The sequence below is a fragment of the Lynx canadensis genome, chromosome B4, assembly GCF_007474595.2.
Source record: "Lynx canadensis isolate LIC74 chromosome B4, mLynCan4.pri.v2, whole genome shotgun sequence".
NCBI lineage: Eukaryota > Metazoa > Chordata > Mammalia > Carnivora > Felidae > Lynx > Lynx canadensis.
The window spans coordinates 34,321,808-34,349,398 of record NC_044309.1 but is presented as its reverse complement, the minus strand read 5'-3'; the positions used below and the strand labels follow the sequence as shown (position 1 = coordinate 34,349,398).

Genomic DNA, 27,591 nt, shown 5'->3' with positions numbered 1-27,591 from the left:
TAGGAGAGATGAGGATGTTAATTACCTTTTTGTACCCAAGAAAGGGTATTGTTTCAAATTGCTTTTCGTTTTAAAATTTTTTCAGTCTACGTGACTCTTTCTCCCACCACCACACCAAAAACAGTAGCAAAAAAACAATGACAACAAAAACAATAATAATGAAAAAACAGCATAATTTATTGATTGCTTACTATGTACAAGGTTCTGTGCTAAGCATGATAAATACTATATCTAAGTTTTGTTATAAAACTTACCAAGGCATTCATATTCCATTTATGAATAAATTGAAGTTTAAATGGTTAAGCAAAGGGGCGCCTGGGTGGCTTAGTTAAGCGTCCAACTTTGGCTCAGGTCCTGATCTCCCGGTTCATGGATTTGAGCCCTGCATGGGCCTCTGTGCTGACAGCTCCGAGCCTGGAATCTGCTTCAGATTCTGTGTCTTCCTCGCTCTCTGTCCCTACCGCCCCCCCACCCCCGCCCGCCGCCAAAATAAATAAACATTAAAAATTTTTTTTTAATGGGTAAGCAAGCAAGGCCTTCAGATATACACATCTGGTATGTGTGGAGCTGGGGTTCAAACCAGTTCTTTTTTCCTACAAATACTGTATTTTTAATTACTCCACTGTTGTATCTCTCTGCGTATGTTCATTCACAGACTATCCCTGATGACCTCTAGGGCTTCTTAAGGAGATTGAAACAAGGGTTGAGGTGGAATGTGGGGCAGTTAGAATCTTGATATTATGATCATGTTATTTGTTTAGTTGCTTTTCTGGTTTCTTTTTATGTAGGGCTAATAGAGGGACTACTGGTTTATATTAGAGCCTTAATGTATGCAGAAAGCTTTCAGTTTTTAAAAAAAATTTTTTTTAATGTTTTTTAATTTATTTTTGAGACAGAGACAGAGCATGAGCAGGGGAGGGGCAGAGAGAGGAGGAGACACAGAATCTGAAGCCGGCTCCAGGCTCTGAGCTGTCAGCACAGAGCCCGACGTGGGGCTTAAACTCACAGAGTGTGAGATCATGACCAGAGCTGAAGTTGGACGCTCAACCTACTGAGCCACCCAGGTGCCCCCCGAGAGCTTTCAGTTTTGATTGAAGAATAAAATTATTCTACTTCCTATGAATAGCAGCTATAATCACAAAATAAAATAGGAATTAATTTGCTTTACATACTCTATTCAAACTCTCTGCAGCATTTATGAGTGTTACCCAGACTTTTTGTGAAGCTTTCTTTAGGTCTTTATGAACATTACCCTCCATTAGTTCTCTCTTCCTCTAGGTTCCGCTATCATCCTGTGCATATACCCGTCTTAAAGCTTTCTGTATCATACTGAAATTATTCATATGTCAGTCTTCACATCTAGACGGTGAATTTTTTTTTTAATAAACTTTTTATTTTAAGTAGGCTCCATGCTCTGTTGAACTCAACGACCCTGAGATCAAGAGATGGGTGCTCTAGCAACTGAGCCAGCCAGGCGCCCCTGACATTATTTATTTTTATTGCTTTTGTGTCAAGACTCTTGCTAAAGAGAGAAGCAAGAGTCTTACATTTCTGGTGTTCCTCTGACCACTGCTCTCAAGTCATTTTAAAGTGGAGCTGTGATTGTCCTTGTGTAGCTAAAATACTTCATTGACCATTTCCTGTTGAATAAAGTCCATATTTCTTAGTTCTCTGTCAGGTTTTCCAGGGTCCCTTTCCTAATGGAAATTTCTATTCTTCATATACGTTGTACACTACTCAGACTGGGTTACATACTGTTACCCTTTTTTATTATTTATTTATTTTTATTTTTAAAAATGTATTTATTTTTGGGGCGCCTGGGTGGCTCAGTCGCTTGAGCGTCTGACTTCGGCTCAGGTCATGATCTCGCGGTTTGTGAGTTCGGGCCCCGCGTCGGGCTCTGTGCTGACAGCTTGGAGCCTGCAGCCTGCTTCGAATTCTGTATCTTCCTCTCTCTCTGCCCCTCCCCTGCTCATGCTCTGTCTCTCTCTGTCTCTCAAAAATAAATAAATGTTAAAAAAAATTTTTTTAATTAATTTATTTTTTAATTTCTTTTTTTTTTTTTTTTAATTTATTTTTTAATTTCTATCCAAGTTAGTTAGCAAATAGTGCAACAGTGATTTCAGGAGTAGATTCCTTAATGCCCCTTACCCATTTAGCCCATCCCCACCTCCCACAACCCCTCCAGCAACTCTGTTTGTTCTCCATATTTAAGAGTCTCTTATGTTTTGTCCCCCTCCCTGTTTTCATATTATTTTTGCTTCCTTTCCCTTATATTCATCTGTTTTGTATCTTAAAGTCCTTATATGAGTGAAGTCATATGATACTTGTCTTTCTCTGACTAATTTCGCTTAGCATAATACCCTCTAGTTCCATCCATGTAGTTACAAATGGCAAGATTTCATTCCTTTTGATTGCCGAGTAATACTCCATTGTATATATACACATCTTCTTTATCCATTCATCCATCGATGGACATTTGGGCTCTTTCCATACTTTGGCTATTGTTGAAGTGCTGCAGTAAACATGGGGGTACATGTGCCCTTTCAAAACAGCATACCTGTATCCCTTGGATAAATACCTAGTAGTGCAATTGCTGGGTTTTAGGGTAGTTCTATTTTTAATATTTTGAGGAACCTCCATACAGTTTTTCAGAGTGACTGCACCAGTTTGCATTCCCACCAGCAGGGCAAAAGAGATTCTCTTTCTCTACATCCTCACCAACATCTGTTGTTGCCTGAATTGTTAATGTTAGTCATTCTGACAGGTGTGAAGTGGTATCTCACTCTGGTTTTGATTTGTATTTCCCTGATGATGAGTGATGTTGAGCATCTTTTCATGTGTCAGTTGGCCTTCTGGATGTCTTCTTTGGAGAAGTGTCTATTCAAGTCTTTTGCCCATTTCTTCACTGGATTATTTGTGTTTTGGGTGTTGAGTTTGATAAGGTCTTTATAGATTTTGGATACTAACCCTTTATCTGATATGTCATTTGCAAATATCTTCTGCCATTCCGTTGATTGCCTTTTAGTTTTGCTGATTGTTTCCTTTGCTGTGCAGACTAGAAGTTTTTATTTTGATGAGGTCCCGATAGTTCATTTTTGATTGGGTTTCCCTTGCCTCTGGAGACGTGTTGAGTAAGAAATTGCTGCAGCCAAGGTCAAAGAGGTTTTTGCCTGCTTTCTCCTCAAGGATTTTGATGGCTTCCTGTCTTATTACATTTAGGTCTTTCATCCATTTTGAGTTTATTTTTGTGTATGGTGTAAGAAAGTGGTCCAGGTTCATTTTTCTGCATGTTGCTGTCCAGTTTTCCCAGCACTTGCTGAATAGACTGTTTTTATTCCGTTGAATATTCTTTCCTACTGTCAGAAATTAGTTGGCCATACGTTTGTGGGTTAATTTCTGGGTTCTGTATTCTATTCCATTGATCTGAGTGTCTGTTTTTGTGACATCCTCTTTTTTATATTTATACACTTTTGCGGGTATTGTGTCTTGTCCATGGTTTTCACCATACACTCTGACCCATTCTCCTGATAGCCACTGTAAATGCTGGTTTCTCCACAAAGCTCTCAGGCATCTCCCTGACTGCTGCAGCCTCCACCAGAAGAAGTTGCCATCTCTCCAGCTGAACTCTTACTAGCACTTGGACTGTCGGATAGCATTGCCTTACTAAGTGATAAATTCCTTGAGAGCAAGTTTCTTGCCTTTGTTTTCTTTGCTATTTTGCATTAATTATTGCATTGTATATATATATACACATCGAATTGAATATAAAAATCACATTTTGGTTTTTTAGTTGCAAGGAAATTGGTCAGAGGACTATCTTGTTAAAAATTCTTCCTCTGAGGACACTTGTTGGGATGAGCACTGGGTGTTGTATGTAAGCCAGTTTAACAATATATTATATTCATAAAAAAATGAATAAAAGAAAAAAATTCTTCCTCTTCATTGGTCTACAGGTAAATGCATTCAATCCAGAAATTACATAGCTGTAAACAATATTTATTCCTAGAACTTCAGTTTGGGAAAGAATTTTTATCCAGATTTATATTTATTTTAAATATATTTACCATTCTTTGTATTGACTCTCTTCCTTCTCTTCTAGGGCACTGTCTTTAACCTTGAATCAGAGGAGGAGGAATACCCTGGAATTGTTGCAGAAGATAGCAATGACATTTATATCCTGCCCAGTGACAACTCTGGACAAGTCAGTCCTCCAGAGTCTCCTACTGTGACCACTTCTTGGCAGTCAGAGAGCTTACCTGTTTCACTCTCAGCCAGTCAGAGTTGGCACACAGAAAGCCTACCAGTGTCCCTAGGTCCTGAGTCCTGGCAACAGATTGCAATGGATCCTGAAGAAGTCAAAAGCTTAGATAGCAATGGGGCTGGAGAGAAGAGCGAGAACAATTCTTCTAATTCTGACATTGTGCATGTGGAAAAAGAAGAAATACCTGAAGGTGTGGAAGAGGCTGCTGTGGCGTCTGTAGTCTTGCCAACCAAGGAGGTGCAGGAGGCATTCCCTGAAGCACCTGCTCCCTTGCTTCCGCATATCACTGCTACTTCCGTGCTGGAGGTGAGGGAACCTGACACAGAGGCGATTGCAGTTGAGAAAGTCAGCCCTGCTACATCGTTGTTTGTGGAACTTGATGAAGAAGAGAACTTGATGAAGACAAAAGCAGCAGCAGTTGAATCTGTTGAACTAGAAGAGGAAGTGATCCCTGCACTGGAACCCACGGAAACACTGCTGAGTGAAAAGGAGATGCATGTAAAGAGAGAGAGTCTTCAAGAAGGGCCCTCCCCTGCTGCAGAAGAGAAGGCCTTCCCCCTGTCTGAGGGCAAGTCTATACTGCTGTTTGGAGGGGCCGCCGCTGTTGCCATCCTGGCAGTGGCAGTTGGGGTAGCACTGGCTCTGAGAAAGAAATAGCAGATCTTTCAGAAGAGAAAGAAGCAAAAAATATGTAAAGTCTTAGCTGTACTGACTGAATTGGATCCACCAACAACTGATTGGACATTTGTGGAACACTCTGGGATAATGGGGGACTTCTGCTCAACAAGGCATAAATTGATCCACATAGTAGGGCTTGAGGTAGAGGGCATTCATGTTTGTCTGTTAAGTTCCAAGGACCGTGGCTCATGCTCAATTCAGAATCTCTTGAGTAAAGTACTCCCTCTAGAACAGGGTTTCTCAACCTTGCCATCAATGACATCATGATTAATCCTATGTTGTAGGGGGCTGTCCTGTGCACTGTAGGATGTTTAGCAACATCTGTGGCCTCTACCCACTGAATACCAGTAGCACCGTTCCCCCAGTTGTGACAACCAAAAATGTCTCCCAACATTGCCAAATGTCCCCTGGGGGCAAAATTGTTCCCATTGAGAGCCACAGCTTTAGAGGGAGAGAGTTAATTTAAGAGAATCTGCGATAGAAATTCCTAGGCCAACAGGGCTTAGCTGTGGGCTCCTCAGCTACTGATTTGTTCCTGCCCTTGGAAATTCATCTTTCCTGACCAACATGCTGTGTTTTGCAGCCATTCCTTTGTGGATCTTCTTTTTTCCCCCACCTTCTTAGTCCTGTAGCGTGAGGGTGCTCTCCCCTTATGTCTCTGCTGCCTCTCAGGTACTGCACCGTTCCTCTTCACCCCCACATTCTTTGTTAAGATCCCACAGGAGAGCACTTGCTCTGTGCCCACTAAGTCCCTGATGCTTCCTACGGCTCCACCTTGTAAAGATGTTACCTTTAGTAATCTTTAAAAAAAATAAATATAACAGAGACCTAGGGCTCCCTGCCTGTGAATGCAAAGGCAAGTAACTGGCTAAAGAGGGACATTTGTCTCATTTAGAAGCAGAAGGATGACTTAGATGGCCTGTCGAAGTCTCTTCTGGCCCTTTTGTGTATGGCCACCCTGTGGAGCTTATGGTTACTCGGTAGCAGCATCTCTGTTGCTGGATGGTCACTGTCTAGAACCTGCATTAGTGTGTTTTCCCTTTATCTGGCCTAGTCTTCTTACTGGTCAGCCAGCTTCTCTGTGGTCTTTTGCCATGTGATAAGGATGTTAATACTTGGGCTTACAGACCAACTGAATCATAACTTATTAAATACAGAAGGTCTCCTAAATACCATTGAAATAAAAAGTAGTAAAAGAGAAGCTTGACTTTCTTGAGGCTACCCTCGAGATTTTAGTTTGGCTTTCAGAGTTCTTCTTCCCTGAACTCTTTACAGTCCAAATGCCAGAGTGATAAACAAAATGATTCTAATCAGTATGTGCTAGTTGAGAATCAGTGTAATTTTCTTTCATCTGGCTGATTCCATCCCTAAAGCAGGGGGGGGTGGAACCATGTCTTTTCATGCCTGAGGATCACAGTGTCACTATGCAGGACACACATGCTTGATACAGGTCATCTCAGATTTATCTTAGTAAATGTAACAAATTACTTTTTAGATCCTGAAATTTGTAATAAAATTACTTTACTATCCTGATCACCAAAACTTGATGTTTTAAATGTGCTTTCTTTTTTAAATTTATTTTTTAAAATTAAATCTTCTCCCTAAAGCAATACTATTTAAAAGCTGGTCAAGGAAAGGTCTGAAGTGTGTTTGTCTATTCAGCTTTATCATGCACTGTATCTGTATGTTCTGAGTTGTAGCGTCTTAGGGAGTGATATTTTTAAGGGTTTTGGTGCACCTTGATTAGTGTAGCTAGAGAAGAGGTGGGAGGATGGGAATTAATGTAGTAAAGATGGTTTTCACTCCTTGGACTCTGACAGTTGGCTCCGACATTGGGGTTTCTCTGTATTCTAGTTCCTACTTTTGTGCTTGCATAGGATAAGAGCACACTGGTGAGTTATCTTGATTTTTTTTTTCTCTTTTATAATAAAATATTTTCCTTCCAGTGTTGACACTTTTAAACTCCGGAGCCCAAACCCATTAGCTGAACACATTTAAGCACTAATAGAAACCGGGTTTACTTCTGAGCTACTACAAGAAGATCTGTGGCTTAGGATATTTGGGTCTGTGTTCTCCACTAAAGGAAAGATTGAGACATGTGACAGGATGCTGCCACGTGCTGGTTTATTTTCCTATCTGTTGAACATTAACCCAAAGTGATTCGGCCAATTGCCTCTTGCTGGGTAATGGTTAATACTCTTTTCCATTGGCTTTCTCTAGGTTGAATCATTGATAGTTCTGAATAATAGTGTGTCAAGGTGCCTGATGCTTCTTCACTTCCTTATCCTCTGCCTCTGGCACTGGAGGGGAAATACCCTAATGAGGACCGCTGCTTACAGCAGTTCCTATTTTTTGCTTATTAAAAAAATTATTTCTCAGCCTCCCACCTCCCTCGTTTTTGGTGGGGCTGGTAGTCAGAGGCCATTTCTTCTCCCCCACGCCTCCCCAACTTAACATTACATCTAAATCTAAGGTAAAAAGGCAGATTAGGGATAAATCTCTCTTGCTTATGGAACTCAAATGTGGAATTGAGTATCACCATTTATCATTCCTCATTCTTTTTTTTTTTTTTTTTCAATGTTTATTTTTATTTTTGGGACAGAGAGAGACAGAGCATGAATGGGGGAGGGGCAGAGAGAGAGGGAGACACAGAATCGGAAACAGGCTCCAGGCTCTGAGCCATCAGCCCAGAGCCCGACGCGGGGCTCAAACTCCCGGACCGCGAGATCGTGACCTGGCTGAAGTCGGACGCTTAACCGACTGCGCCACCCAGGCGCCCCTATCATTCCTCATTCTTTAAACCATTGAGCAAAAGTTTGTATTAGTAAGTTTTCTAGATTTCTTCTTAATTGCTTTATTGACTGTAATGATTTCTGAAAACTTGGTAAAAAACCAATGAAGGTTTCTTGAGAAAAATACCAGAATTAAAGAATGCCACTTTATCGTCTTTGTATTAAAATAATAATTCTGAGCCAATAGAAATCAGTATCTACAGTGTGCCTTACAGGGACTCTTGTATCATCATTGCCCTCTAGAAAGCTTTCTAGAAAATGAAAAGCGACTGTTGACCATCTGGTTCACACGTTCACCACACAAAGGCATCCTTGATACCTACTCTCGCCTGTGTTTCTGTACCATCTCATATCAAAATGCAGCTACTTGACTGGGTCTGTCCTGGGAGAATAAACAATGAACCCAGGAATGTGGTTTTTTGGAAGTACAGCTACCATTAATTTCTTGTGGAAATCAATTTCCCCAGCCTTCATGCTAATTCCCTCTAATAATACAAAAGTAATGCCTGCTCTTTGCCTTTTTCTCTAAAAGGCATGATGTGGACAAATGTCATACCCACAGAATTTTAAAATTATTTTGAGATGTCTTATAGAAATAAAAGGTACTACAGGTAAAATTTGAGTTGGTGATCATATTTCATAGAGGGCCTGTAGACTATTTGATTACCTTTACAGAAACAGATTCTGGCCTCTGAACTGATTTCCTCACAAATCCCCTTGTCTGCAGTTTCGTTTTCTGCGGTTCAGTTACCAGCAGTCAGCCGTGGCCCAGAAGTAGGTGATACTCCCACATCCTGAGGTCAGTAGTAGCCTAATGGTTCATCACAGTGCCTGCATCGCTCACCTCACTCATCTCATCGAGTAGGCATTGTCATCTCATGTCCTCATGAGGGTATTAGTATAATAAGATAGTTTGAGAGGAAGACCACATTCACAGAACTCATCACAGTATATTATCTTAATTCTATTTTCTTGTTAATGTCTACTATGCCTAATTTATAAACTAACTTTACCATAGATATGTATGTTTGGGGAAAAAAACATACATAGGGCTCAGTATTCTCCGTGGTTTCAGGCATCCACTGGGGAGGATGAGGGGGCGCTACTGTATCTCATTTAAAGCCTCAGCAACACCATACCAGAAAAATGTAGCTTCTCTGGAGGAACGAGATCTGCCATTAGTGACAACTTCCCATTACAGCATTCGTCACTGAGGAGGTTCAGCTGTGAGATGGGTTTCAGTTTAGGGTGCATATTTTTCTGTATTAGAGTATCCTTTTCCTTAAAAAGTGTGGGTCATTATAATTTTAACAATAGTTGAACATTTACAATTTGCCAGAGATTGTTCTTGTGCACCATCATGTACCTTATTCCACCTTCACAGTTGCAATGGATATTCATAGTCCTCATCCCCAGCTTACGCTGTGAAGAGACCTAATTGGAGTTTAATGACTTTTCAAAAGCCTAGCATGGGAGAGGAAAAGGTGACTGGATTTTTCTGACTCCAAGTCTAGTGCTTTTTTCGGTTTTTACCATGTTTATGACACTGCCAAGCAGGATTAGTAGGCTCTCTACAAATGGTTGTGCCAATCATGGACTGCACAAGGGCAGCCAGGCGCACCAGACTGTGCCCTGGAAGAAAGGGAGTTTTTTTCTTGATTTGTACAACGGTTCCATCTGGCCTAATCTAAAATTTGAGCATGTTCTACAGAAATAGGAGTGAAGGTTATGTCCAGAGTTATTCCGAACTTGTATGATTTTCTCTTAGTGAATGTGATGCCTTGTGGCTAAAGAATGTGCAGTTATTGTTGGTATGGATCTTTATCTTTTTTAGTGTGTCACATAAGTACTTCTGCTTATAAACAAGAGTAAGGCAGTCTGACACAGGAATCATCACCAAATGACTTGAAGACAGCGCCTTGATGCTTTCTCTTCCCTTTTCTCTACCTTTCCCCCTGCCTATGCCATGGGTTGTGAAGTGGGATGAGATGAAGTGGGGGATACCGCCAGTCATTGGCCTCTCAACATTCGAGAGGCGACTGACTTGAGAGCTGGCAAGGTACAGCCACAGACACATCTTGCTCAGAAGCTGACACTAGATAACTTTCCAGTGAAACATCTCAGTTCCACAGTACACTGGGGCCTTGGCTGTAGGATACCCGTTTCTTAAAATTTAGTCACTATTTCTTAGTTACCTCATACATAGAACCCCACAGAGAGTAGAAATGGTCATGAAACTAAAATATTAAGACATCCTGGTCTTCCCTTTATTTACATAAGACTAGCCTCTGGCTGGCCATGTTCCTGTGAATTTAAACCATCAGGGCCCTCCCAATGTTTATGTTTACACTGCAGTAGCTCTAGCCAGGCAGCTGCTTCATAGTAAGCTCAGGTAGGAGATGTTCTCAGGGATATTTGCAAGGCCTTGTAATAAGTTAAAAAGTAGCAGCTGGTTTAAGGTGATCTTTGCCCCCTTCTCAAACTTCTAAGGGGAAATTTTATAGTGATCTTGCTCAGTGAGTTTTTTGCACCACCAGAAGAAATTGGTTAATCAGTGTATTGTTATGAACAAAAGTTTTGACATTTTACTACTGTTTGTTCCAGGAATAAAAGGAAGTTGAAATACAATCTTCCCTGTTAACGGAGTCTGGAATAACTTGGGTCCTGATTTTTAGCAAGACAATTGTATTACATAGGTTGGTCCTTGGCCAGCACCAAAGGAAAAGATAGAATTTGTGTATTTTTCCAGCTATCTTAGGCTTTCATTTCTCTTTTCCTTTACATTAAAAGTGCCTCTCTCTACCTCATTCCTTGACTGAGTTCAATTTATTATTGGTTCTAATGCTCTCATCTCCTCAAAATTACTGGAATTAAATGGTAATTTTGGTAACACAGGCATTTTACTTAAGTGCATGTATTTACTTTCTCTGTATGAATTTCCATTAGCTCTCCTAACAACTCTGATTTGCTCACCTTATTTGTGGTTTATTCTGGCTCCTCCTTTTCCCTCCTGTTATCTGCCTTTTGGCCAGTCTACTCTTCATCAGGGGAAAAGAATAAAATTCAAATCTATGAATTGTGCTGTTAGAAGCAGTGTGTTGGGGAGAATACATTGGAGGTTGAAATAAAGTGAGATCTGAAGATTAATGATGGACGACTCTTTGTATTCACATGGTAATCTTAGGCCTTGGACTTCAGAGGGATTTCAGATAATCTTGGGGTCTTGATAGGTACACACTTATTTGCTTTGCCTTCAGGTTCTGAAAACATGATCTTCGCATTCAAAGGACACTCCATATTCAGGTTCCCAGTCAGCAGTGAAACTGTTGGAAAATAAAAGGCTCTGGTGCTATGACCCTTTAAGGTAGCCCTGAGCATCTCAGCAGTTAGTGCTGGATCCTAAGTGGTGAGATCAGGAATGATTTGACCTTCTGACTATACCAGATAATCCACCTGACTTTCAGATATGCCAAGCAGCTTCTGGAGAAGAAAGCTTTTTACTTTTTATTCATTTAAGAATCCAGCCTTGTTAAGCTGCTAGAGGTGAGGCAAGAATTTTTTTTTAACGTATTTACTTATTTTAAAAGAGACAGAGTGTGAGTGGGGGGAGAGGGGGAAGACCACAGAGAGGGGGAGAATCCCAACCAGGCTCCAGACAGTTAGCACAGAGCCCAATGCGGGGCTCGAACTATGTGAGTTCGATCATGACCTGAGCTGAGATCAAGAGTTGGACATTTAAGTGACTGAGCCACCCAGGTGCCCCAGAAAACTTTTTATCTTTAACCAAGGAATTTCCATTGCTTAATTCAAATATTTAAAAAAACAGGATGAAATTCTCTAAATTAAAAAAACTTTGTTATATCCATGACGAGTAAAATCCACCAACTTCCAGGATAGGTCTCAGTCATTCTGGCTGGGATGTGCTCAAGACTGGGAACATTCGTTTTTGATACAGTGGACTCTTTTCATAATGCTGGTTTGGGGACAAGAAGGTGATAATTTTGCCTCATGGCTGAGAAAGTCTAACTTGGTCTGAAGAAATTTACACCAACACGTATGTATAAGCTGTATGAAAATGGTGGCCTACTGTATCAATTTAAGCAAAACTGGCAGATAAAGATGTGAAAAGTTGTATTATAAGAGATAGTCTGGAATTATCTGTCGTTTTTAGAGCTCTTTTTTTCTTCCATTAGAGTTGACTTTGTATTTAAATTGTTCCTTTCAGAAGAAAGTGTCCCCCCACCCCTAGTGAGAATCTGATTGAACTGATACAAGTATGGATGAGTGGGTATGTATGTATATGTGTGATTCAACCTGTTTCCACTGTGATATGAATCCTTCAAAAAAAAAAAAAAAAGTCCACTCCAAAACATAACAGCATTACCGGTTTATTTCCAAATGGTGGCCTTCTTACTGCACGGCTTTTAGTATTTGCAACATACTGCAGATAGTAGATTGAGGCCCAGCCCTAGTGTGGTATGTATTTAATGCTGAACAATGCAGTCATATTTCTTTTCTGATTAAACTCTCAAGGAACAGAAAAGTGTTTTTGGTAACAAGAAAGTATTTCTTAGTACCTATTACTCTTGTTCATATCCTTTCCCAGAGTGTTCTATTCATAGTAACAACGGTATTACTGGTAAGCCTAACATTAATGTGTGTGATATGGACCCAGCATCCACCACTGTACCTTTAAACAGAATCCTAGGAAATGCTTATCGCTGGGAACAACAGACCAGTATGGCACTGTTTCTAAATGTAAGCTCTCTCTGGTTTATTTTGGCACTACCTAAGTGACTTACTTTTGTTATTACTTGCATTCTGACTGTGTCTCTAAGAAAGGGAACCACCTCAACTGTTGAATTTTTAAAAGTCTAACTATTGTTTTATCTTTATGGCTAGAAACCTGTTTTCTTCAGATATCACTTCTTGGGCAAGGGTAAGCTGAGGGATATGGGAGGAAAATGAAAATGGAAGATTATTAACAGACATTCCCCCATGGGCTGTATGTAGTACCTTCTGGTACTGCATCAGCTTAAAATTTTTATCAGAGCCTTGACTTCTTGGAAAGAAAAGGTGCATTTGGTTACCTGATTTTGGAAGCTGTGGCTGACGTGGGTCCTTAAATGATCTCCACACCTTTCAATTGCCTGTGGTCCTTCTTAACTCAAAAGGAAATCGAGTTGAAAAAAATCATGTTTTGAGGCCTGATTTTCCCATTGTTTGAGTACAGAACTTTAGTCCAGAACCTCTTGTACTGTTTGGTTTTTAAATGGGAAGACTGTTAACTTCCTTAGTATCAAGGTGTGCCCTACATTGAGAGGAATTTTTCATTTGTGAGGGGTAAGTGCATCCGTCTCCAGACCTTACTCTCCTCATATTGCCTGCTGTCACACCACCTCAAGGTTGCACTTTAATAAACAGTATTTTTTTTTTAAACAAAAAAACATGGGTGTTTTTCTTAAACAAAAAAACCTTTTTTTCTGCCTTACAATCTGTTCTTAAATTTAATTTTCAAGTGAAGACCCGTACAGCTGAAATAAGATAAAGGCACAGTGTGTAGTGGATTTGGAAGATGGTATGAAACTCATTCAAATCTGTGCAAGTTGACATTTTCATTCAAGTATGTTAAGGTAAAGTTTCTAAATGAATCACTTGCTTAAAACATCATCTTTAAAATAGTAAGAAATAAATAGCTATTACTTCGTGCCTATCTTCTCTAAGAACTTTGTTTACACAGCCATGGCTCCATCTCCACTGGAGGCAGGTGTACTGTTGTCACCATATCAAGTTTTAACCAGTTGTACTTTTGCAGAGTTGTCCACTCAGTCCATCTCCTGCAGCAAGAAAGGAAAATAGACAGAATTAGCCAGTCTGATTCACTAACCAGGATTTAGTACTTAAGGACTCTGGTGCCACAATCAATAGATGTGAAGCCGGGGTTGTGCAAAACACACTCTCTGGAGCCCTGTCATCCTTAGATCGCTGCATCCTCCTTTTTGCTACATGGGAGCAATTGCAAAGACATAGGCTTTCAAGGTGCTGAGATCTGGATATTCACATCTATTGAATCACTTCTGGTGCTAAGAAGCATCTTGGTCCAAGGAATGAAGATTCTGTTTCAGCCCTTCAGTATTCGGGAGGCTGTTAATACAGACAGCTGTTGACATCTTGCCCACTTATTGTCCAGCTAGACGGTTGTTGGTGAAAGCTGTTACGAACTTTCTCAGGCTTACATTCTCCCAACAATTCAGCTTCAAGATTTGTATTCGTTCTCCTGTTTTAAAATGCTGCCATAAATGAAGACCATGGCACACAGAGAAAGGCATCAGGGGTTAGATGCCTGAGTAATGCCTCTGACACACAAAATCCCAAACATTCACTAAACTTACAGATAAGATACAACCACTTAATTTCCAGTTAAAGTGAAGCAACAGACTTTACTACCTGTCTGGCCCTTCTTCCTAGGCAGCATCATGAAGAATTGTGACTTTTAATATCTTGGACAGGTTTTCTGGGCAAGATTTTAGATAGTTTTTCCCCCTTTTTGACTATCCATTTTGGCATCTCTCCCCAACATCCTTTTTGGTAAACATGTTTTTAAATGTAAATTATACTTATGTTTGTGATGAGGTGGAGGTGAAGGCAGATGAAGCCCAGCTGGGGACACTCCCACCACATTCTCTCATGCTCTACCCATAACCTACACTGTATGACTTGGATCCTAGCAAGAGTAGAGTATGCAGTGTGCTCTGATAGCAGGGTGTCTTAAAAATAAAGTTGATGAAGCTCAAAGGGGTGCTCATCACCACCTTCTACAACACAACTTTCTCACAGAAGCAAAGCCACACCTTCTACCTGAGTAGCAAGGTCCCTTTCGTGTGGTCTGGTCACCAGAAGCAGGGGAGAAAGGATGAAAGAAGCCCGGCAGCAGAGAGCTCTGCTGTGTTTCCAGACCTTAGAAGGAGCAGGCAGAGACCAAGAGGATTCAGCGAAATGCCAAGGAGCTGACATCACTGGTTCTTACATTTCTGACTAAGTTCCTCACATATGTGAGTAGGTTCTGGTTAATAAAGTTCACTGTTGTGCGAAAGACATCACGGAGCAAGGACGGTGTGTGATCGGCCACCTTTTTGGCCAATACCATGGCCAACATGAGCACGGTCTTCTCCCTCTCCATGTCCTTCGGGTAAGTCTGTAGGACCTGCTCCAGTGCAGCAGCAAGGTGCTTCCTTCTGTCCTGCAGGTAGACACAGGGTCACGTGAAACTTCATTCACTAATATTCTGCCCTCGGAAAGGAGAACAGTCCACCAATGTTAAGTAGGAAGAAGCATGCTTTCATTTTGAGGGAAGAACTTATTAAACAGCTGAGGAGGCTGGAGGAGAGTGAGAAACAATTTAATTTGGAGAGGCAATGGAAAGGGTAGGCTGAGCTCAGTTCCCATAGCTGGACACACATTCATCAAATACATCTTGAGTGTGTGTGTTCACATTAGACAAATGAATCATTCCCTGCCTCTAAGGCACTTAAAGTAAAGAATTAATTAAATACCCAAGACGTCTTAGACCTATCTTACCAGTGCAGACCTAGCTACCGGAAGGAGATGAAGCGGGCTAAACATGACATTCTCACTACATGGCAGGGGCACACCACAGACCACCAGACTCTTAAGGACCTTCAAGCTCATCAACTCATATGCAAAATTAAGTCAACATTGTGGGAGAGGACCCGAGGCAGAACAATACCACGGCTATGACAGCTGCTGATCCAGAGGGGACAAACCTTCCTGGAGGCAGGAAGCTGCCCTGGAGGGCAGACACATTTCTGGGTAGTGAGGGGTGTTTGCATTTGCAGCTCCAGGATGGAATCTTTCCCCTCCTCCAAACTCATGTAGCCATAGATTTGACAGCCTTGGGGCATCTCTCCCACTAAGTTCCTTCAGGAAGGCTAGAGGAGCTAGTTTACAGTACCCGCAAGGGACAGAAGCTCTATACTGATTTTAACCATGAAGTTAAGAGTAGCGGGCTAAATAAAATGTCACTCTTGTCACATGTGGTAAGTGACCTGATGTTCTCACTCACATTTTTATTCAACTCTCTAAAACTGAGGAAAGAATAAGTTAGTCCTGGAAGAGTCATATATGTTTTGTTAATCTTTTTTGGAAAGTTTTATATCAAACTCTTAACTCTGACTTAAGGTTCAGGTTTCCTAAATACCAAGTAAGTTAATTCTTCTGAAAGACAATTAACCATGCTATGATTCTATTTCCAATGTTTTGTAGGCACTGAATTACCTCACTGGACACTGGTTTGTCTGATAAGAGACAAAGGACAGACCTTGGTGTTTTAATTAACAACTGGAAACTAAAAGGCAGTCTGTGGACTGAGAGAAGAGGTTTTCAGACATAACTGATAAAGAGTTAGTACCCAAAATCTATAGAGAACTTCTATAACTCGAAAAAACAAACAATCCAATTAAAAAATGGGCAGAAGACATGAACAGACATTTCTCCAAGAAGACACAGTGGCCAACAGACACATGAAAAGATGCTCAACATCACTCATCATCAGGGAAATGCAAATCAAAACCATAATGAGATACCATCTCACACCTGTGAGAATGGCTAAAATCAACAACAAAAAACACAACTGGTGTTGATGAGAACGTGGAGAAAAAAGGAACCTCATGCAGCCTCTGTAGAAAACAGTATGGAGATTCCTCAAAAAGTTAAAAATAGAACTACCCTACCACCTACTAATCACACTACTGGGTATTTAACCAAATAATACAAAAACACTAATTGAAGGGATATTTGTACCCCTATGTCTACTGCAGCATTATTTACAATAGCCAAACTATGGAAGCAGCCCAAGTGTCCATGGATAGATGAATAAAGAAAATGTGGTGTATACAAAATGGAACATTACTCAGCTGTAAAAAAGAATGAAATCTTGCCTTTTGCAACAACATGGATAGATCTAGAGAGCATAATCCTAAGCTAAATAAGCCAGTCAGAGAAAGACAAATACCATGTGATTTCACTCATATATGGAATTTAAGAAACAAAACAAAGGAACAAAGGGGGAAAAAGAAGAGACAAATGAAAAAACAGACTCTTAACATAGAGAACACACTGATGGTTAACAGAGATGGAAGTGGATTGGGGGGATAAGTAAAATAGGTGAAGAGGCTTATGAGTACACTTTATCGTGCTGAAAACTGAGTAATACATAGAACTGTTAAATCACTATATTGTACACCTGAAAATAATATAACCCTGTATGTTAACTACATTGGAATTAAAAAACAAAAACAAAAACAAAAACACACACACACCTGACAACTGAAAAAGTTCTCACACTTCCTGACTAACCCAGAAAGGGCACTGGTGAATATTCTCACTTACTTCTTCTGACAGGTTCACATTCATAAACTGCATTGCCAGGTTATTCACCACTCTTGGGTGGATGCTGTGATCCATCCTATCCCCGATTTGGGCGAGCTGCCTGGCGATATCTTGGATGATTTCCTCTTGACTCTCAGAATCTGAATGTTCAGGCAGGGACACAGAGACACAGCAGATTCAAAAAATGGTCCTGATTGACCCCTCCTCCCAATCCATCCCATACCAGAAAAAGAAAGGGATTCTGCTTTGGAACAAAGCTAGTTCCTGCTTCCACAGCTCACCATGGTGGGCTTGCTGACGGCACATGCTCCATTCTACTAGAGCTGCTATGTGAGGACCTGGGTGCAGTCAGGGGAGCAGGGGTGGAGTGCTGGGGCCAGGAAAGGGTCTAAATGAGCAGAAGACTGGAGAAGTGGGCCTCACCCTGCAAAGAGTCAACATTTGTCCACAAAAAAGACAGTGATGCAAGGGCATCCATGACTTGCAAGGCATCATGACTCTGAGCAGCCATGGCATGAATCTGATGGCAAGCTTCACGGCTGCCAGTTCTAGACCCCATCATATAACAGGTGTCAGCCTAAGAAGGTATTAGGGCAGAGGCTCTGCTGTTAGACTGAGTTAGAGCCCTGCATCTGCCACCAGAGAACACAGCTCCTTCTCTCTCTTCCTTTAGGTCTACTCAAACGCCACTCTGTCCGAGATTATTAACACTGCCACTTGCACTGCCACCTGCCCTCTCCGTCGCCCTCCCTTTTCCTTCCTCAGCACTCACTACCACCATATATTTTACCTGTCCGTGTTCTTTGTCTGACTCCCTTGCCAGAAGGTAAGTTTCCTAACAGCTCCAATTTTTAAATCTGTTTTGTTTACTGCCAAATATGCAGCACTGAAAACAATGCAAGGCACACGGTAGGGCTCAACAGACAACTACACAAATTAATGAATGTGTAAATGAATGGATCCTGTACCTAGCTCCTAGTAAGTAATCAATAAATGCCAGCCATTGTTATTTCTCCCATTAAATCTTATATTCTGTGTTTGCACCTTCCCTCCGGGTTCTTATTTACCCAGGACAGAAATCTCAATCTCCCCAGTCCTTGCAGGCATCCTCAAGCAATTGTCAAATCTTATCTCACAGATACAACCGTCTGTCCCACCATTACCACTGCCACCACCTGGGTGTGGATTCTCCATCAGCTCTCATCTGTAGCCTCTTAGCCTTCTCACTGCCCTCCAGGCCCTTCTCCACTCTCCACAATATACTTTGGCAAGCAAGGCACTGAGAGGGTGAAGTGTCCTGGTGTGCCCCTGGAGACAGTTCCTCCTTAAATTTTGTGCCTTCAGCATTTCACCTGCCCTAGACTGCCTACTGTGGTCTTGACTGTGATCCTTGAATCTCTGTGATCTCTGTGATCTCTACTCATTCATGTGCTCACACCTTGCTCAAGTAACAAGCTACAACCTAGCTTCCAAACAACTTGGACCATAACTTCCACTATTCCCTCCAAACACTCTAGCCAAACAACTATTCACAGTACCTTTTACAGACCCCAATCTTTTCATCTTCAAGTGTCTGCTTAAGCTGTTGCCATTCCCTCTTCCCAGTTTCCAAAGAGCCAAAATGTACCCCTTCCTCCATAGCCCAGCTCAACTGCAGTTATAGCTGTGAAGTCTTTCCTGATCCCTTGTGGAGGACCCATGCTCTCCGTAGCTCCCACTATACTGACTCTGCCTCACTGATTTCTCTGTGCTTTTCCACTTTATTGTGGCAACTTCAGGAGCCGTGGCGGATTCAGTGTCCAGCTGAGTAAATGAATTCACCAATGAAACTGTGGTGTACAGAGCCTCTAGTTTGCCTTTTGCTTCCAAATCTCATCAGGTACTTAATCTACACGCTAGTTTTCCACCAGCAGTGAAGTTAAGTGTACCTTTGCAAATGCCATTTGAGTTAAGCCAGGCTTGTGGGGTTCCATAGTGTAATGGTTAGCACTCTGGACACTGAGTTAAGCCAGGCTTTGCAGTCTAAGGGCAAGGAATGGTGCAGAAGAGCAAAAGACAGCCCAGGGGACAGCCTCTGGTTACAGTTACTCCGGCCATAGCTTCTGACAGCAAAGCCATTCCTGCCCTTCACCCCCTCCTAAGCCTTCCCCAAAGGGGGCCAGTTGCCCTTATTCAAATTTAGAGCTACCCAGGAGATACAGTAGCTGGATTCTAAAGCACAGAAGTCTTTGGCACACCCTGGCTAGTGGGGGAACTCTGCCATATCCCCCATCCACTCAATTTAACATAGAGCGGGAGGTCCAAAAGCTGGATCAGCTGTTGGTCTCCCCCATGGCCACAAGAGGGCAGTGCAATCTCTTATGCCAGGAAATATCTGGGCAGCAGGAGGCAGGATTTCAGTCCTTTGGCTAGGTTGTGAGGACTGGGTCCAAGACCTCAGAGTCCCTTTGGCAGTGATTCTAACCAGGACATATACCCCAGAAACACCTGAGAGTCTTCCACCCTAGAACATGTTGGTTCAGACAGCTGCAGTCAAGCCCAAAGACTATGCATTTTGAAAATGTTCCTCATGGAATTCCAATGTGCACACTACTGAGAACCACTGTTCTGAGCCCAAATCTGGAGTGGCTGATCCTTATCTTGCTTCCCAGCCCTGTTCCCTCAGCCTTAGAGTTCAGAATGGCCTCCCTCTGTGGAGGCCTCACCAGTGACAAAGAAGAGTAAAAAGTGAGGTTGGAAGGGCAGCACAGGGATGTGGGTGAGGAAAAGTGAAGAAAGCCTCGAAACCATGATATACTGGGAGGCAGCAGCAGAGGATGATGGAGCCCAGCTTAAGGAAACAGGCCTGGCCCAAGACCTGGTTGGACTGTGTCCAGTAGTTGCCTGACTTGGGGTTTGTAATTGACCCTTTTTTGGGCCTCAGTTTCCTCACTTGGAAATTAGGTTCAGAATACTTCAATGCCCTAGTTATGTTGTAGATAATCATGCCGTAATACATATGAAAGTGAAAGTGTGAGGTACTATACAGATTCAAAGAATCATTATAAAGAAACTGACTGGATTTCAACTGATTGGAAACTAGAGAGTCTTGCTCCACTGGAGTCATGAGGTACAAACCAAACAACCATATGACACAAACATATGCAGTGGACTGAAACCACGTAGGTGGACACTGAGTCCAAAGGTTCCTTCCAGGACTTAAGTTCCCTAAAAGTTAGTGGAGAGAGCAAAGCCCAGATTTGGGGCAGAGGAGGCTATGCTAGGTACCTGTCTCCTCGCTATCCAAGAAGCGGCTGCACCGGTTGCCATCTGTCTGGAGCCCATCATCGTGGTCCTCCTGCAGGTAAGCTGGTGGCACAGGCAGTTCACGGCCCAACACCTCTAACTCTTTATGGAAATTATAGTTGGAGCAGTTTTGGAGGAAGCCAAACACCAGCAAGTTTGTGATGCGCTCATCCTGGAGGCTTGAACCATTGCTGACCTAAGATGAAAAGGGAGTCAAATCAAGGAGACCTGTGGGAAGCTAGTCCAGGACCAGAGGCCCTTCCTACAACTGAGCTTGGCAAAAGGGCTCTGAGGGTAGCTGAGCCTGAAATAGCCTCACTGGCCCAAGATATCTGAATAACCCTGTGCATACAAGAGGACTCAGTGGGCAGAGGCCAAATCTGCAGAGCCTGCTTTAAGCAACACCACCTGTAGATTCCAAAGAGGAAGCTCCAATCCTGCAGAAGGTGGTTCATCTACCATATGCTTGACATCCTGAAAACATTGAGCTGGGGTGAGCTTACTTTCGGAGGAGGAAGGTACAAAGGCTGCTTTAGGTAAGTCAGCCAATATCATCACTTAGATATCATCCTTATACATCTACATGCTTATGCTAACTCTCACGTGTCTTTTACCAACTTCAGCCCACCCTACCAGCTACGCATCCAGCAGTTAGAAATTCTTTCATAATCTTCTTTGTGGGCCAAGATGGTATTGTGCAACCAGCAAATTTTCCATAAATACTGGGTAATAATGACCACAGATAACATTTGCCTTTGGGTAGGCTTGGTTTGCTTCATATAGGGGGATGGCTCCTGCTCTAATGTGAGAGGCTGGTGGTCTCTGCCTGCCAGCTCTCCAACCGTTAGCAACACTTGCAGGGGAGCTCTGGGGGCCAAGAGGGACATCTGTACTCTGGGAGCCAGGAGGGACATTTCTAGTGTGCCGAATACATCTGGGATGGTGTTCTTGGCAAACAAAGGTGAAAACTCACAGACGTGGCAGCCAGGGGTGCTCAGAGCAATCAAAGACCTAGGATGAAAGAGGGAATCATCTGGAAGCCTGGGGATACTGAGATTTGCCCAAATAAATGTAAAACACACATACTAGACTGTAAGAGAAGGTCAACAGAAGAAGATGAAGGTGCTTGTAATATTTATTTCTGTCTTCTAAGTCCTGAATATTTTTCATTAGAAAAAAATAAGAAAACTTTTAGGACAGTTTTTAGAGGGCAAATGGCTTTAAATAAATAAAATGCACAAAATAAGGAGCTAACGTATTGTTAACCAGTTTTTACTTCTCCAGAATTATCCCTTAAAAGGGGGAAAAATCCAGGGCACTTGGGTGGCTCAGCTGGTTAAGTGTCCAACTCTTGGTTTCAGCTCAGGCCATGACCTCATGGTTCTTGAGGCCAAGCCCCACGTCAGAGCAGAACCTGCTTGAGATTCTCTCTACCCACCCCCCCCCCCCGCCCCTCGCCTGCTTGCTCTTTCTCTCAAAATACATAAATAAACTAAAAAAAAAAAACGGGGGGGGGGTGTATCCTTATAATTACTGTATAATGAGGCCAGGTGGCACAAGACAGCTTAGAAACTCAAGAACATCCTTCATTTCTTCCTTAAGGAGATGTCCTGCCCAGAAGAGAAGAAAGGAAGGCTGGGGCAGGGTTGTGGGTTGAATTACCACAAACTCAAACATTTAGTACAGGTGGTTGGAAAGCAGTTTGACAGACACTGTTAGATGGGCATGTCAGACCAGACTACATCACAAATCAGAAAGCAGGCTCAGGAAAGAAAAGAAAGAAAAGAAAGAAAGAAGAGAAAGAAGAGGAAAGAAAGAAAAGAAAGAAAGATAAAAGCAAGCGGGCTCAGGAGCTGACAGCATTAAACAAAAAAATTAATATTTATTTTTGAGAGAAAGAGAAAGAGCACACAAGTGGGGTAGGGGCAGAGAGAGAGGGAGACACAGAATCAGAAGCAGACTCCAGGTTCCGGGCTGTCAGCACAGAGCCCAACTTGGGGCTCAAACCCTCAGACTGTGAGATCATGACCTGAGCTGAAATCAGACGCTTAACCAACTGAGCCACCCAGGCACCCAGGAGCTGATAGTATTTAATTCCAAGGACAAATAGAGCTTGTGGCAAACTGAGTACAAAACTATGACCCTTTTTGATCTTCTAGTGATAAAAGTTGAAATGGATGTCTCAGAAGATGCAAGATTTGATAGCTATTTATCCTTTTAAATCACAAGAAAAAGTATGTTAAGAAAAATGATCAAGACTTAGGAAAACTTGAAGGACATACTACAAAATTGATTTAAAGGAAGCAAAAATAACTCTCATGCTATAAAATCAGTTTCAGTGCAGAGAAAAAAAATGGAAAGCCATCAATGTGTTTTGATAAATTGGGATAATCCAGGTGCTCAAACCTGGCAAAACCAGCACTGTACAAATAGTTAAAAAATAAATAAAAGGCAACCCCCCCCCAAAAAAAAACTCCAAAATCCAAACCAATCTCTTATTTTGTTTTTCTAAAAAAAGAAAAAAAATCAAAGAACACTAAAATGTGGATGAACAGTACCATAATAGTAAAACAAACAAACAAACACAAGATATTATGCTAAGCCAGACACAAAGGAACAAATATTGTTGGATTCCACTTCTCTGAGGGACTCAGAATAGTCAGATCCACAGAGACAGAAAGTGGAGTGGGGTTTGCCAGAGATGGGGACAGGAGGATGGGAGTTAGTGTTTAATGGGAACAGAGTTTCAGTTGGAAAGATGAAAAGTCCTGGAGATGGATGGTGGTGATGGAGACACAATGTGAATGTGCTCAATGCTAATTAATGAATTGTGTTCTTAAAAGAGGTTAAAATGGTAAATTTTATCCTATGTATATTTTACCATAATTTTTTTTTTTCCAACGTTTATTTATTTTTGGGACAGAGAGAGACAGAGCATGAACGGGGGAGGGGCAGAGAGAGAGGGAGACACAGAATCGGAAACAGGCTCCAGGCTCCGAGCCATCAGCCCAGAGCCTGACGCGGGGCTCGAACTCACGGACCGCGAGATCGTGACCTGGCTGAAGTCGGACGCTTAACCGACTGCGCCACCCAGGCGCCCCGTATTTTACCATAATTTTTTAAAAACTGGAAAACTGGAGCCCTTGGGTAGCTCAGTCAGTTAAGCTTGGTTTTGGCTCAGGTCATGATCTTCTGGTTCGTGAGATCTCTGTGCTGTGTGTGGAGTTTACTTAAAAAAAATAAATTAAGTAAACAAAAATATAGCAGTAGACCTGCCCTACAAGAAATACTAAAGGAAATCTTAAAAAATAAAAAAAATGAATGCAACAAGAATGGTGGGCAGGTTTAAACGGCACCAAACGGAAGGGAATTCTGAACACTGAGAACAGACTTTCATCAGGACAAGAGGATCTGCAGAAATCTCCTGGTCAAGCAACCACCATCTCTGCTGAGCCCGCCATGTCTCAGTCCTTCCAGCTAGCAACCTGAAAAACCATGTGGTTTCCATCCTTTAGAAGGATATTTAACAAGCATATATTGAGAACCTTCCAGGCATCAGATGTTGCTATGCTTAGGGATTCAGAAACTGTGGGCCACTAAGTTTAACCATCAAATCCTTAGATTTTTTGCAGTTACCTCTCACAATAGCTGGTGAGAAGAGAAGGCTGATACATACAGTGTAGACACAGAAAAGCCTCTGGTGCTAGGGGCCTCTACAGAATTTGGAAAAGAAAGGAAGCAAAAAGACTATAGTAAGAAAATAAATAAAGAGCTTTTGATTGGATAGGCTATGATTTTCTCTTCCAGCTAATTAAAAGGTAAGTACAGACAAGGCAGTTTAGGTACCATCCTACTGAAGCCAGGGGAATGGCCTATATGACCTTAGGGTGATTGCTTCCAAGAATTCTAGAGTTTCTAAATGGTCCTGAATCAGAAAGCCGCCTTGCCCTTCCAGTGAGTGATCAGGCACAAGGTGGAGGGAAGAGAAGAAGAGAGAGAACAGGTATTTCTTTTTTTACTGTGCTACAGCAAGTTGTGAATGTGAGGCTCCTCTCTGCAGCGCTGTCAAAGAAGGGGTCAGCTAGGTGCACACTGACTGCACACACACAAGGAACAAGCTGGCCCCAGTCACCCTTGCTCCCCCTCCCAAAGCATTCCTCCAGGAGAAGTGCATGGGCTGACCTGAGAATCCATGGCACAAGCAGCCTTGCAGGGCTCTGTCTGGTTTCCGGCCTTGTAGGTGTCCCAAGTCAGCAACCTGGAAAAGGACACACATGCACACAGGGTAGTCAGCTGTTCCCTGCAGGGACACCCCTTTCCAGGACCCTCAGGAAAGAATTGAGGGAGTCATCCTGGACCCTGGATCAAAGGCGCCCTGGCCAGTGGCCAGGCTCACACCTCACCCATCCCAACCACACTCACTCAGGCTGCTCCTTTCTCCACAGCATGGAACCTGGGCAGCAGCCCAAGTGAGTGGACTTTGGAGTTTTCCTCACTATAGAGACTTGCCAAGGCATGGAGAGCTCCCCAAAATCAATCCTCCAACCTCAGAGCTCAGCTCTCCCGCCCCGAGCTCACTGATCAGGCAAATAGGGCAATATAGCTTATGAATTATTTTCAGGCAAATACTTACACTAGTACACTTTTTACAAGAATAAAGTTAGCTGATAAGTATACCTACAAGTTTTAGGGACTCTTTTATTATTACTACGACCACTGATATGACTACTACATAACCATTACTTCAGCGTGCAGCCATTCTCAGAGCATTCACGTTATCCGTTCTGTTCCACACAACTATGCTGAGAGGCAGGCGGTGTACAGTGTTGATCCGGGTGGGTGAGAAAATTAGGTTTGGGGAGTAAGAGACAGCGAGGCAGACCATTTCTCTCCAGAGGCCACATGATTTCAGTAGCATTCATCCAGAAAGAGCTCTTGTAAAATGTATATTAAAAAAAAAGAAGCCTTGAAATAAAATGTTTTCTAGCATTTGGTGGTAAAAAAAGGAAAGAAAGAAGAAAAAAGAATATATTTGACAATTACACAAAAGATTAAAGGTCCTCTATGGCACATATTCCAAACTAAATAACCCATCATAAACAATTGACCAGACAAAAGGCAACTGGGAATTGAGTTCAAAAAACTATGCCCATGAAGTAGAATACATATAACGTGAGAATAAAAAAAAAAAAAAAAAAAAAGGATGAGAGATCTAGGTGTGCATCAGTAGAGAAAGATGTCCAAGACAGACCAAAGTTTCTAAAGAACAGTCTCAACAATATAATCCTATCTTAAAATGTACTTGCCTGCATATGTGTGTGTTTACACACAATATTAGTTTTAACCAAATGAAATCATCATTTTGTAGGGTAAAAAACAGCCAAATTTGGCAATTTTATCTTGGGTCCTTAAACAGAAGAGATAAAAAACAAGAACAGACAACCAATTCCTCTTTAGGAAGCACGGGTGGGGCTCCCACATGCACGTGAAAAGGAGGCTAGGACAAGACCAGCATGGAGGACATGCCTTCCACACCAGGCAGCCGTGCACATTTGTGGGACACAGTTACTCTCGATCTGCCCATGCCCCTGTCTCAGGTGCTCCTGTTGGCCTTAGAGATCGTGCAAAGCTGGAGGCTGCACCCTAACCCTCACACTGGGAATCTGGCAGAGCCCATGGCTGGGTATGGCTGAGTGGGAGGAAAGGGGGCCAAGAGCAAAGGACTCAGGTGTATTTGGACAGACAGGGAACCTACAGATGCTGGCTTATCCACAGGCCCTCCATAGGGAAGGAGGCAAGAGCTGGTACCATTATCAGAATCGGGACAAAGAATAAAACAGAATATGCCCCTCAGGAAAAAGGCCACAGAAGCCAAATGATGTCCACAAGCCACTAACAATGTAAAGGTGCAGTGGACTGAATGCTGGCCTCCACCTTGTTCTCTCAAGAAGTAACTTTAGGAAACTATGTGGGGGAGATGGCACTCAAGAGATAATTAACATAAACATTTAATTGATTTCCTCCAGACTTTGATACTGTGAAAATAAAAGGAAACCTCATTTAGAATGGCTGCAGCAGGCCAGCAGGGGGCGCTCTCACGCCCCATGGCTCCTCATGAATTGCAGACCCAGAAGGAACAAAGGTACCTTACAAGTCTGACACTACTTTACTATCGTTATTACCCCAGCAGGAGGAAGAAAGCTTTTCCTCTTCCCCCAGCAACAGCCCAGCCAATGAGGAGCCACCATAATTGGAGCTCCTGGTTCATCCAATTGGGCTTTTTGTTTTGTTTATTACAGCCCTCCCAGCTTCCAATTTCCTCTGGAAAAGCACAGTCCTCTCCTTTGCTCTGTGAACTTGCTATGGTTTTGCCATAGTTTGCTTGTTCTAAATTACAGTTCTCTGCTATTCCCAAATAAATCCACAGCTGCTGGTGAAATCACTGGCAGTTCGATTTTTAAGGTTAATATTATTTAATGATCAGAAGTGGGAAATTTGAGACGACCCCAACAGCTCCACAGCTGGTGAGCAAACAGGGACCGGGTGCCCACAAAGCCAAGTGGCCTCACTGCTTTCTCAGTGACCCCAAAGTTTGAGGGTAAGTTCTCTCCTGGATTTCAGGCTCTGCTCTCTTTATGTCCAAGCTCTCCAGGCTTTATGTGGGATTTGTTTTAAGGTCTTGTCCTTTCTGAGAGTATGAACTATTGCTCTTGGAATTGTGCTGGCCATCAGTCTGACTCCTTTGGAACTAGGATGTTCCTGTCAAAACTTTGCTGTTTAGGAACTCTCCTTTTTGCTCTAGAGAAAAAAACCAACCAAACAAAAAAAATACCCAAGAAAGGGGATCCAAATTGTACAAATGCTTTGAGGATGTCCCCTTCTGGGGCCCTGGCCAGTTTTTTATTTAAAAACTGCACTCCTTACTCATGTGCATTTATTTTCTTTTTTTTTAATGTTTATTTATTTTTTGAGAGAGAGAGGGAGCACAAGCGGGGGAGGGGCAGAGAGGGAGATAGACTCCGAAGCAGGCTCCAGGCTCTGAGCTGTCAGTGCATAGCCCGACGTGGGGCCCAAACTCATGAACAGTGAGATCATGACCTGAGCCAAGGTCGGATGCTCAACCGACTGACCCACCAAGGCGCCCCTAAAATGCAGTATTTTTAA

The 27,591-nt window shown here is 42.4% G+C and overlaps 2 protein-coding genes across 15 annotated transcripts in view; one reads left to right on the top strand and one right to left on the bottom strand.

Annotated features, from left to right (window-relative positions):
• The window catches only part of BCL2L13 (BCL2 like 13), an 86,961-nt gene extending 80,074 nt beyond the window's left edge, over positions 1–6,887 (top strand). For all 14 annotated transcript variants that reach the window (XM_030321316.2, XM_030321320.2, XM_032593872.1 and 11 more), the window contains one exon: positions 4,103–6,887. In XM_030321316.2, the coding sequence (XP_030177176.1) occupies positions 4,103–4,921 (819 nt within the window). In that variant the 3' untranslated portion in view covers positions 4,922–6,887. The remainder of the gene's footprint in view (positions 1–4,102) is intronic.
• Positions 6,888–12,106: 5,219 nt separating this feature from the next.
• Positions 12,107–27,353, bottom strand: BID (BH3 interacting domain death agonist). The gene is made up of 5 exons (XM_030321311.1): positions 24,610–27,353; positions 20,410–20,623; positions 17,143–17,282; positions 14,762–14,974; positions 12,107–13,571 (listed from the first exon to the last, which is right to left on the bottom strand). The coding sequence occupies exons 1-5, from the start codon at positions 24,619–24,621 to the stop codon at positions 13,560–13,562; spliced, it is 591 nt and encodes a 196-aa protein (XP_030177171.1). The 5' UTR covers positions 24,622–27,353; the 3' UTR covers positions 12,107–13,559.
• Between the last annotated feature and the right edge of the window lie 238 nt (positions 27,354–27,591).

What these genes read in the sequence shown, in the direction of transcription:
- BID (XM_030321311.1), bottom strand. An exon ending in CTTGGATAGCGAGGAGACAG is followed by an intron (nt 17,283 to 20,409) that starts GTACCTAGCATA and finishes CTGAACATTCAG; the next exon opens with ATTCTGAGAGTCAAGAGGAA. An exon ending in ATGTGAACCTGTCAGAAGAA is followed by an intron (nt 14,975 to 17,142) that starts GTAAGTGAGAAT and finishes GTCTACCTGCAG; the next exon opens with GACAGAAGGAAGCACCTTGC.